The sequence below is a fragment of the Paralichthys olivaceus genome, chromosome 2 (genome assembly GCF_024713975.1).
Source record: "Paralichthys olivaceus isolate ysfri-2021 chromosome 2, ASM2471397v2, whole genome shotgun sequence".
Classification (NCBI taxonomy): domain Eukaryota; kingdom Metazoa; phylum Chordata; class Actinopteri; order Pleuronectiformes; family Paralichthyidae; genus Paralichthys; species Paralichthys olivaceus.
In genome coordinates this window covers 6,835,752-6,848,160 of record NC_091094.1, presented here as the reverse complement: position 1 = coordinate 6,848,160, position 12,409 = coordinate 6,835,752, and the positions used below count along the sequence as shown (strand labels likewise).

Below are 12,409 nucleotides of genomic sequence, written 5' to 3'. Positions count from 1 at the left end.
GATGTAAAGTGAGAAGAACAGTGAATGTAAAAAAAAAAGAGACAGTGTCTTGACCTTTATTGCTTTTGGTAATCTATCACCATTAGCTGCCATTTAGAAGATGGACACACATTCTGACATGTCTTCCAAATGTGGGGTCGGTGTGTTTCTTTTCCAGAGACAGGAAATGACGGCCAGCACAGAGACCTTGGACGGTATCGGTGACTCGGCTCCCCAGGCCTTGCCTTACCACTCCAACACGAGCACCCTGCGCTCCGTCGACTCCCCCAAACGAGACGCCACAGAGATGTACCTGAAGTCCAAAGCCCTGCTGGACAGCAGACGTAAGTGCAGGCAGATGCTTTCTTTAAGATGTTTTTAAAACCTCATGTCCTGTTCAGCCTGAAATCTTGATCTCTGACACAACAGTGATTGAGTCTTACTCGTCCACAGAGCCTCACACCAAAGACATAGATGTTTTTCTAAAGAGAGACATAGAAACAGGCTTTGGTTTCCGTGTTCTGGGAGGAGAAGGTCCACAACAACCAGTAAGTACATGTGTGCTTTTTATTTTGGCCCATATATCCAATCCAAATTAAAATTAATAAAAACATTCAGTTGCCTTTCCATTGTATGTCCAAGCTGTACCAAGAATAAAATCATTTTTAACAAAGTAGACACATTTCATATATCCCCAGTTTCAATTTTAACAATCTGGGTCCTTGATAGCTCCTTGCTAAAAAAGATTTAGTTTGCCTTAATAATTAAAATGATTTATGTTTTCTGCAGAATGTCTTTCCCCAGGTGTACATCGGGGCCATTGTGCCCAACGGAGCTGCAGAGAAAGACGGTCGTATGAGAGCAGGGGACGAGCTCATCGGCATCGACGGTGTGATGGTTAAAGGTCGTTCTCACAAGCAGGTGTTGGATCTGATGACCAACGCTGCCAGAAACGGTCAAGTCATGTTGACTGTACGGAGAAAGGTCATCTACAGAGGTGAGGGACCACAATAACAGCTTTGTGTGTCCAGATCAACTGTGTTGCTCTGAGCGACTCTCGCAGGGCTTTGCTGAGAAAAATCCTCAGACACCGAGGGAGTGATGCATTTTACATTTGACAGAAGCAACAGCAGTTTGAATGTTAAAAATAGATGTGTGTTAAAAATAGAGGAGGAACTAAGTAGTTAGCTTGAGCACATATCCAGTAGACGAGGAAAAAAAAAAAATTTAACAGAGAAAGAGTCTCTGAAGTAGAACTAGTACAACTTCAATCTTGAAATTATCTGCAGTTATGGATTTGGCCTCAAATATATCAACATCTGCGTTATTTTCACATCAGATGCCACCGAGGAGGAGGCTCTGGAAATGGCTCCAGTGCTGGTGAACGGTTCCCCCAAGCTACCTCGTCTGCCGATACCCAGCGCTCTGGACCACGAGTCTTTTGACATCACGCTCCACCGCAAAGACATCGAGGGATTTGGCTTCGTCATCCTCACGTCCAAGAGCAAACCACCGCTCGGAGGTGAGAGTCGAGTCTCCACATTTCTTTTCTTACACAGTATATTTCTGAAATTAGATTTTTAAACATCCAAACTCTTCCATCTTCAATCTCGTGATTAAATGCACCACCATATCTCTAAATTAACGGAACAACTTATTGGGCACAGAAATGCAGATGTTATGAAACAATTCAATACATTATAATATGCAGCCATATTGTTTAATCAGTCTTATATATGATATTTAAAAAGCAGCATAAAGGGAGACTCACTGGGGTGAGCTGCTGTGTATTATTTAATGGCTCAACCCTGTTCATGGACGTACAGATGAAATATGCAGGTGGTTTAGTTAAACCAGAACAAAGCAGTTCTCTGGTCTCCTCAGTCTATTGTGTCGGGTTTATTAATACATTTTAAATACATCTCTCTATTCTCCTGATATCTCCCTTTTCAGTTATCCCGCACAAAATTGGCCGAATCATTGAAGGCAGTCCCACCGACCGCTGCGGCCTGCTGCACGTCGGAGATCGTATCTCGGCGGTCAACGGGCGCTCCATCATTGAGCTCTCTCACAATGACATTGTGCAGCTTATCAAGGAGGCCGGCAACGTTGTCACTCTCACTGTAGTTCCAGAGGATGGTGAGTTTAGCTCCGTGCGCCCACATCTGCATTCACCACAGTACTTGGTTTGTCCCACTGAAAGATTGAATGAATGAAAATAAATTTTAATAAAATGTGTCTACCATCACTTTAAGTCTAATAATAATACTTTTATCCACACTAAAAATTCAAGATACATTTTATCATTCGAGAACATTTTATTTTAAGTTGGCATAAAATGTGATATAACAACTTTTAACTTATTGCTGAAATATGAACATGTGTTCCAGAATACAAGGGCCCTCCGTCTGGAGCGAGTTCAGCAAAGCAGAGTCCGGCTCTGCAGCACAGGGCCATGGGTCAGAGGTCAGCCCTTCAGGATGAACGGTAAAGCTGTCACTCACCAGAGAGTCTGTGAAACTGTCCAGTAGATTGAACTCTGAACTACCTGCTCAGCTCTCACAGGACCAGGGCCTGACTGATTTATCGGTTTAGTGATAATATTAGCCATAGGATTGTTAAACTGCCTCAATCATATTTTTGTCACAAGGAGTTGACATGCTAGGTACGGGCCATTTTGGTAAAGGAGCTTTGGATTACTTACTTTCTGGTCGATCTACATTCCAACCTTCACTTATGGTCACAAACTCTGGCTAGTGACCGAAAGAACGAGATTGTGAACACAAGCGGACACATGAGTTTTCTCCATCGGGTGTCTGGGCTCAGCCAGAGACATAAGGTGAGGAGTTCAGACATCCGCTACTCCCAATGTCAAAAGGGGACAGTTAAGGTGGTCGGGGCATCTAGTCATGGATGCCTCCAGAGTGCTTTCCATTGGAAGACTTTCAGGGTAGACCCAAAACTCGCTGGAGGGATTAAATATCCTCATCTGGCCTGGGAACGCCTCAGGATCCCCCAGGAGGAGCTGGAAAGTGTGGCTGGGGACAAGGACGTCTGGAGTGTCCTACTTCGCCAGCTTTGTCCCTCCCAAACTTGAATGGCCCTCGTTACTGCTCTCTCATCCATTTGTGATCTGAGGAGGTTCACACCCAAGCAGACAGAAGACGCCACACAAACTTTATCTGTAACTGAAATGTTGTGTCGTGTTTATGATGATATTTACGCGGCCATGTTGCTGCCTCCTCAGTCAGAGTCGAGTGAAACCACCAAACATCCTCTGTAATTGCACTCAGCACGACAAAGAGTGAAAGAGAGAGCGCTCCCCTCCGAGCAAACAAGAGGAAATTGCTGTCAACAAAGACACCAGTGTAATAAACATTAAAAAAAACAATAATGTGTACAGTATGGAACATATGCAGCACATGATTAAATATCCATATATGAATAAAAAAGCAGCTCCCTTCCATTTAACATCGAGCATTAAATTAGATTTGATGTTTTGCATAATGGCTTTTTCATTTTGTGGCCTGCAGCATATGTTACTGAAGAAATACACGTGTTTGTTTGCTTCAGTTATAACCTCGACCTGGAGGAGAAGAGAGACGGAGTCAACTGGTCCGACCACAAAACGCTTCCTCTCAGCGAGCAGGGAACTCTTTGTGTGACAGGACCCAACCAGGTAACAATAATCCTCTTATTCCCTCCTCGATATGTTGTCGTGGCGATTATCCGAAGGTTAAAGCCGCCGCAGGCAAACGTTTGTATGTAAACTGCGATCTTCAGAAATTCTATAACACAGAGATGTCTCTGTTTACTGCATCACATCCTGTTCTCAAGCTGCTGGTGCACAGGTACATCGGATACATACTGTGTTTATTATTAGATTCAAATAGTGCAACTTTAGGATCAATACAGATCAAGAATCAAAGTATTCTGAGAAGATCAAGAATCCTTCAGACATTCTGAATCAATAGAAAACTCTCAAGAATCTGATGAGACATCAACTCATCCCTGGGAAGTTTTAAGAGAAACACACACAAGCACTTTTTTACAGAGTGTCTCATCTCAAATATGAAAAATAAAACAATGTTTTATCACATTAATATTTATTAAACACTTCTTACTGAACATATAGTGTGTGATTATCTTCGTGCCTGCGTGTGAGTCTGTGTGTTTTCTTCTTGCCTGCTCAGGGTTGTCTGACAGTGGAGCTGGAGCGGGGACCTCGGGGCTTCGGCTTCAGTCTTCGGGGGGGAACAGAGTACAACATGGGCCTGTACATCCTGAGACTGGCAGAGGACGGAGCTGCTCAGATCGATGGAAGAATCCATGTGAGTGCTCCTGTAAATAAAATACATATTACTATAATAATACTTTAATAATATTTATAACTGTAATCTGTTTTTTAACTCAACTCTGAACAGGGGAAGACTGTTTTTGCTGGATTTCAAAAAAATGTGAGACAATCTGAGAGACTTGAATGTAAAACCTGCTGATTTTTATAGCTAATATTTGTGCCTGTTTATCTGTTACATATTTACTTAATTTATTAAATCTATCATATATTCTTATACTTTTCTTTATGCATATTTGTCACTTTCATATTCTGTTTTTAAGCGAGTCTGATTTGAGTTCATGCACCGCCAGGATTGCAGGTTATTTTCTTGTTTGCTGCTTGCGCATTAACAATTATTTCTGATTTTTTTATTCTGAAGTTAAGTCAAACAGCCGTATTAGACCATCAGTCGTTGAGTGGGATCATAGACTAGGAATGTACAATGAAATGCATTATGGAGGCGGACGCTTCCAAACTTCATCTGAGGGGTGGTCCACATCTGAGAGTTTGAGGACCCCTTGTTTAAAGCAATATACGAGTGACCTGCAGTATTAATTAACCAGTGTTGAATGGAGAGATGTGGTTCCAACAATATGACATAACTAATGTCCGATTTTTAAAGTTACATTTATGGAAACTGGCCTTAGACTCATCTAGTGCATGAAAGGGTTTGACACCATGAACTTTTATTGTCTTTCTGTTCTTTAATCAGTCTTTTGTTGCATGTATTTATTGTTATTTATCATATTACTACCTATCTTATTTTATATATGTGTGAAGCACTTTTGTGTGAATTCTGAGCTGGTGGTGAGTTAATAGGAGATTTCAGGGGGTCATCGAATTAGTGGAGCGTTAGCCAGTAATTGATGGAATCTCTCAGTCATGACCAAAAACTTTGGACAGCTCAATCAACTGACTGACAAACACACGTCACCATCACTGGAGCCGTCAGCCGACAAGAAACCTCCAGAAAACAACTCGATACTTGATGTTTCTGGCTTCGGTAAAATTCCCTTCATTCTTGGTTTCACTGAAACGTCGTGAGACTCAGTGGGATGTCCTGTTATTTAAGACATCACACAGCTGAGATCTAATTTTGCATGTTTAGTAGTTTATGGCAGAGAGAGGTAAATCAGAGAAAATGTGATTTCTGTTGGCGTGCGCTGAATGCACCGGAGATTAAACTAATTAATTGTGTTTCAGTAACTGCCAGTTACAGTGTGGAGGGTGTGATGCTGCAGAGGACTCCAGCTATTATGTGTCAGCAGTTCTTGAATCAGCAAAGTGATTTGAGGATTATTTCAATTTTTATTTTGGGGAGATTTACTCTTGTTTATGTAGAAGGGGGATTTATATTGTGTTTTCTTTGACAACTGTGACTTACCTTTATGAAACAGAAGGTCATGTTTTCATTTGCGTTGGCTTGTCTGCAGCAGGTTAGCCATATCACACAAAATGATGAAGGATGAGGTGTTGATCAGGAAGGATCATTACATTTTGATGCAGATCCAGCAATTCTTTTTTCCTGTTCATTCACATTGTGAGTTGGGCTTTTTGACATTTTTACTTATTTCCCAGGGAAAGATTAATGGATCTAGATGAAGAACTTCTGGCATATTTAGGGACTAATATGAGTGTGTACAGTATGGTGCAGCCTGATTAAATTTACAGGAAACTGTTGGGCCTTGAACAATGTTTTGTCTGTTAGATAGTAAGATTAAGCAAAAACTACAGGATATATTTCCACAAAACTTGGTGGAAGGATGAGGTATAGGTCAGAAAAGAGCGAGAGTTTTCACTTTCTTGAACATTGAACATTTTTGTTGATTTCTCCGAGAATAATTGATGGATGGATCTTGATGAAAGTAGTTTCTAGAAAAGATAAAACTGAATATCAGACATGTGTAAGGGACTGATATTTATGAGTGCAGTCCAAATACAAATCTGGATCAAATGAGTTTGTTTTATAAGGAGACTGTCGGGCCATGGCTGAGTGCCCTTCAAGTTAGTTTTGTTTTTATGTGTCCACCCGTCCAGGTTCAAGCCTCCATGTTCTCAAAAGTCCCTCTTTCAATCAAGTGTCCTTGAGTTAGACCGTGACCGTACTCTGTCTCCCTGTGGAGGGGTTTCTGCAGAATCATAATTTCCACATGGAGGTGAAATGGTCACAGTGGATGAAGTGCAGGAACAGAATAGAGGCTGTAAGCTGGAATCAATCTAAGCTTTTCCAGACTATGATCTCTGGGCATGACTTTGCCTGTCCAAGGGTGGTGAGGAACGTCAACACTGATTAGAGTCTAACAGACTGAGATGTTTACACGCTTTATCCTGAGTTATTCTGTCATCTCCAATAATAGAGGCTACCTCCAGGGTTTTACAAGGCTGTGTGTGTGTGTGTCATAAAATGTAGACTCTTTGATTATGTATGCTTGTTTGTCCGCACACAGCTTCTGCATGTTTGAGTTTGTGTGCGTGTGCTCAGCAAAGTGAGGCTGAGCCTGGATAGGTGTGCCTCTGTGTAATAACTGCGTTTCCTGCATCACTGACAGGTTGGAGATGAGATAGTGGAGATTAATGGGGAGCCGGCTCGTGGCATCTCTCATACACGGGCTATTGAGCTGATTCAGGCTGGAGGAAACAAAGTGGCGCTGCTGCTGCGACCTGGAGCAGGCCTGGCTCAAGATGGCAGTAAGTGCTGTATTCCAACCGATTATTCAATGAGAGATTTACTGTGCAACAAGGAGATCTTCAAGAATTTAGCTCACTTTTATATATTTGATGTGTTTTGGACTGACACGAACCAGATGTACAATAATCTTGAGCTTTCTATGCTGACAGAAGTTAAATAATTGCTGAATCCATAAATCTGCCTGATGTTTAGCTAATGGTAATGACTTCTTCCATTTGTTAATTGATGGAGCTGGTGTCGTAGCCCCGCCCTCCTTGATTTCATTGTGCTTTCTTTGCTGAGTTTCTTTTTTTAAATGTGTTCATTAAATCTCTAACCATCTGCTTCCTTTTGAATCTTCTTCTCTTGCCCCTGATGCAGGTAGTACAGCTTCCTCCACTGTGTGCTACTACACTGAGCACCAACACTAACATCTTCACTGCTTTTACTGGCCTCTTCTCTTTTACCTTGGTAATTTTTTTCTCACTTTTTTCCCTCTTCTAACCTCTGAATTATAAAGTTTTCATTCTCCTCTCAGTCTTCTGTGTGGTGCATCTAATTTGTCTGCACGAGGTGTCTACATGTAAAAACTTGTACTTTTCTTGCAGGTCAACGTGATCAAAAATTCATTTCACCCAGAAGCTACTCCAGTGAGGTGTTTTTCTCTGACACATCACCCCTGTCCTCTCCATACTCCACTGGGGCTTCCGTCTTCGTGTCCCCTCCCTTCTCTAGCAAACTGAAACATTCCTCCAGCTGGAGCACCCTGTCCCCACAAGGCCTCAAGCCCCGCAGCAGTGGCAGCCGAGGTTTAAGCTCCGTGGAGGAGAGTGGTGAGTGGGCCGACAGGGAGGTAAGAAGGCTTTCTCCCTCCTCCCCCGAGCACGTGAAGTTCTACAAGAGGACCCGGCCCACAAAAGACTCCAGAGAGCTAAGCAGCCCAAAGAAAACAGGGGAGACATTTCCTAAAGCCAAAGAGCAACTTCACAGTCCCACGAAGACGGAGAGTCGTGCACGGGAAGGAGCGACGAGCGGGAACAGGACGTCTCACACACAAACAAAACCAGAATCCGTGAGGAGGTCTCCTCAGGCAGGACAGCTGCCGGCTTCGACTCTGCAGCAGCGAGGCCCTCAGCGGAGATTAAAGGACTCCTCCAGCAGAGAGAGCTTGAATCACGAGAACAAAAATGGCAATGGACTTGGTCTTGAGACTAGGCGATACTCACAAGGGAAAGAGATGGAAGGGAGAGGGGAGAGGATGAGGCATGAGCACGAGAGTTTTAAAAGGAGAGGGGTGGGAGAATCTCACCACCCCAGATCATCGCCTCATGCAGCCAGAGACAACGAGAAAGGAACAGGTAAAGACTCAGGGCGAAGAGATGCTAATGACAAGAGCAAACCTCCGGGAGACAGGAACAGATATAGAGACACGACGGACAGCAAAAGAGAAACCGTGTTGTCTTTTAAAGATGCGCAGGGTAGAAGGGTTTCTGTAGTTTCGCCCAGAGAGGCCAAAGGAAGACACGATCCATTTTCTCGCTGCAGAGACGACGGCAGTAAGGACAACTTTGTGGCCTCTATAAACAGTGTTCTAGGAACCCCGCAGAGCCCAGAGGGACCTATTAGCCCCGGCCCCTGGAAAGTGCCCAGCTCAGCTAGAATTCTCTCCCAGGCAGAGGTTCTCCGTGAGCCTCTGTGATGGAAAAAACATCGAGTCACCCATAATATTAAACAGTGGATTATTTTTTCTGAGTTCTTCCATAAAATACAGAAACACGGTGGGTGCCACTTCTATTACCTTCAGACCAGTTTCTTTTTTCTTTGGGGAGTCCTGTGACATCACATGTAGCAGCTCCTCCCCCCTGCCTCGTCCGCTGCTTCAGCATTTTTGACGTGGGACTGCGGCATGTTCGGGGCGTTTTGTCAGACAAGACACTTTGAAATGTGAAATACAGATATGTGCCAATCCTGGGAGTCTCCTGTGGAACTACCAACAGCGCTTTCCTCCATTACAATGCAACGACCCATATGCAAAGAAAGGGAGAAAGGCCCGCTCGCCTCTCGCCTGTAGTAAACACCAACTGTGACTGTCATCCAGAAAATTCATTTTGCTCGCTCTCGGTCTCATTGTGGGAAATTTTTGACTTTGTCTTCTTTTTCTTAAAAGGTTTTTTATCTCAGCTGCATGCAGTCGTCCTTCAGTTTGTTTTACTGCACGTGTTCTGCACATCACTGACGATGATTCTTGTTTATAACTCTCACTCTCAGATTTCAAATGCAACCCAGCAAGCGTTCACTTTACCAGGGACTCTAGACTGTTCTATGGTTGTAGACGCGACTCTTCTCCATAAACAAAAAAAACCTAAAAAACAGTATCGTTAAAAAGACCAGAAACTTGTGGTTTGAGATCTTGTTTACCATGTGTACGATAACCAACCAGTGTGTAATTTATTGAGATAATAGATGAATATATGTATATGTAGCCGTACCAAGCCATTCCACATTTTGATATAGACTTCAAAGATTTGTCCCATGTTATTTGAGCTCTCACCCTATTTCCAATGTACTTCAGTGGTAGGAATTACCATGGGTCTTTGTAGTTCATGAACTGTATAGTTAACATGCAAACCACCGTACCAAATGTTTGCAGTCGCTCAAAATGTGTCTCATTGTGAAATATTATATATAAATATATATATATATATATATTTGAATGTGTCATATTTGCAGATTCTAACTTTAAAGATATCTATTGAATTCCATTGCACTGCATCTGCCCTTGTAGCATAACAGTAACAGAATGACCTTGAGTTGTACTTAATTCGTGATGTTGACTTGCTACCAATGCATTGCCATTTTTTATTATTATTATTGTTACTTTATAAAGATGTTTTTTTCTAAAAGATTCACTGTTAAAGGCCAAATTTTCAATTTATATAACTCTGTGCAAGTTTTGAGTCATACTCCCGGTCGTTTTACTTCATCCTATCAAGAAAAGAGAAATTAGGATATAAATGTATGTATTTGTGGGTCCTGCAGTGTGATTATGTGCCAGGATAGCTTAAAGGATAACAGAGTTTAGAGTGATGTGGTGGTTTACTGAGATACTAAGTACGTTGCTGATTTACAGCGGAGATCCCTGCTTCTTAAATCCTGTATTTAAAGTGTAATTGAATTGATGATGAAGCGATTGGTTCTAAACACAGACTGCACATAAAGATGGACGTCATGACTTCTTCCAAAAGTGAAGCCAAAGTGTCTCTAATTTAAAAAGACAATAGCTGATGCATTTCAGTCAGTGTACTCCTGAGGGCAACCAACTCCAACAGATGAGACGGTTGGTCCAATGGATGGGACGTGGACTAAACTAAAGAGTCAGAGAACATGGTAAATACATTTTTCTCTGTAGTTCGTTCGTTCAAATGCGAATCTTTCTGGTAAGTTTGTTTTTTTAATCAAAGTCAACTTTATTGTCAATTCTGCCATATGTACAAGACATACACTGGGTTGAAATGCCATCTCTGATCCCCGGCATAAACATATAAGTAGAGAGAACATATACGCAAAAACAGAACATATACTAAGTACTTCATGGGAAGTAATGTACGAACATCCACAGTTCAAGACAGCAGAAGCTGTGGTATGATGAGCAGCATTTACAGTAAACATTATGAAATTACTCCACTAAAGTGACCCTCAGTTATTTGAAGCTATAAAAAAGGGGTTAAACGTCATGATTGACATCTGAGACTGACTCATCGTCCTTCCTGCAATCGCTATTGCGCCGACTCCAGACGCCCCAATGTATCCGAAATATTTTAGCTTCATTTTTGGACCATGGGAGGAAATGAAATCTTGTCGTCCCTCTTTATTTACAGTCTGTGGTTCTAAAAGTAGGATCTTTATCGAGCATCTGCTGTAAAAATGAAATACACTGGCATATTTATGAGATTAAGACGCATTCAGATGAGCTCAGGGAACACAGTATCACGCAAAGGTGTGATAAGGTCGATATCAGTGGCAGTCAAATGGTGGATGATGGTCTGTGATTGACTGTGATGAAAGCATGGGATTGTATGAGGGAGTTTTCAGGTTAAAAATCACATGAGGGTGCGCTGTGAGCCAATCAGTGGCAGGTTTTCTGTGCAATAGCTCGGTTGCTTGAACGAGTAAATCCAAACTTGAGTGTTGGGTACAGGAAGTTCATTCTGGTTTAGAATCAGGCGACGTCCTCCTCCTGCACCGTCGTCCTCCTCTCCACGTTTATTTTCAATGGTTTTGTATCTCATTTCTGTATCATACTGTGGCCTTGCATCGCCTCATTAGAAAAACAATCCTTGTGGTATCTTCTACATTCTGTAGGTAGACGGTAGATGTAAATGTTTGTACATTGTACAGCACCTTTATAAATACTCGCTGAGTGCTCTTTCGGGGAGAGAAAAAAAAATAGAAGTATATTATATCGCTCCATTATTTTTTTATGTAAAAAAACTAAGAAAATATTTAAAAATGGATTGAAAAGGACAGGCAACGAGCTTGACATGGTGTTCCGTTCATGCACTGAAAAATAAAGTTTTGCTGAAAACACACTCTGGATTTCTTGTGCCAACGTTTGAAAACCACTCTGGTCTAGTTCTGAACTGCATGCTGCTGTACTCCTCGTATTGTTGACAGAATGATCATTTAGGTGTCATGTAGATTAATTCGTTGCACGCTCCTGTCCAACAGCCGCTGTTACTATGGCAGATTTCCAGTTGTCATGGCAGCCGACTGCTTTTTTTTCTCAGCAGCACAAAGCAAAGGCCTTTTCAATTACGGGAGCTAGGAGGCATCTGATGCTACATGTGCGTCATGTCCATTAAATATCCATATTTCAGAAGCAGACATGAATTTTTGTTTAGAACGAGCACGGAAACAGAAAAACACTCAGAGCCTCAGTGATCTATCTCCAGCACCACGAGAGGTATAACATATGATGGTTACATAAGCTGTGTACTTTTTACAGTAGGTGTTACATAGAGCAGAAACACGCTAATGAATGAATACGGAGAACAGTTTGAAATGAGTTCCAAATACTTGCAATAGGACCTAAGCACAGAGGACACCTTTGATTTAACCCAGAGATTTTGATGTGAGGATGCTGGAGGAATCCAAATACTCAAAAGCATGGCGGCCTCCATAGAGAGGAGGAGCCGCTCCTGATGGGAATATAAAGTATTTGAATATAAAGGCCTATTCTAGGGCAAAGAAGACAACAATCTAGATGAAACACAATATTTTATATTGAATAGGCCCCTTTCACCTAAATCTTACACACTGAACATTTAAAGGTTTTATACAATGAGATATCCATCTGCAGTGTTTTCCATCTAAGCCATGCAGTTCACACCTGAGAGGTGACGGCTCACGTCTCCAGCGGATCACTG

General features: G+C 42.1%; 1 protein-coding gene across 2 annotated transcripts in view; it reads left to right on the top strand.

Annotated features, from left to right (window-relative positions):
* The window catches only part of LOC109635510 (membrane-associated guanylate kinase, WW and PDZ domain-containing protein 3), a 130,826-nt gene extending 119,254 nt beyond the window's left edge, over positions 1-11,572 (top strand). The window contains exons 12-22 of one of the 2 annotated variants that reach the window (XM_069533617.1): positions 158-323; positions 433-527; positions 769-976; positions 1,319-1,501; positions 1,933-2,118; positions 2,370-2,466; positions 3,553-3,658; positions 4,173-4,310; positions 6,865-7,003; positions 7,365-7,454; positions 7,592-7,729. In XM_069533617.1, coding sequence (XP_069389718.1) covers positions 158-323; positions 433-527; positions 769-976; positions 1,319-1,501; positions 1,933-2,118; positions 2,370-2,466; positions 3,553-3,658; positions 4,173-4,310; positions 6,865-7,003; positions 7,365-7,414 — 1,368 coding nt within the window. In that variant the 3' untranslated portion in view covers positions 7,415-7,454; positions 7,592-7,729. Of the gene's footprint in view, positions 1-157; positions 324-432; positions 528-768; positions 977-1,318; positions 1,502-1,932; positions 2,119-2,369; positions 2,467-3,552; positions 3,659-4,172; positions 4,311-6,864; positions 7,004-7,364; positions 7,455-7,591 lie in introns of both variants that reach the window. The other variant, XM_020096720.2, reaches the window with a different exon arrangement.
* Positions 11,573-12,409: the final 837 nt, after the last annotated feature.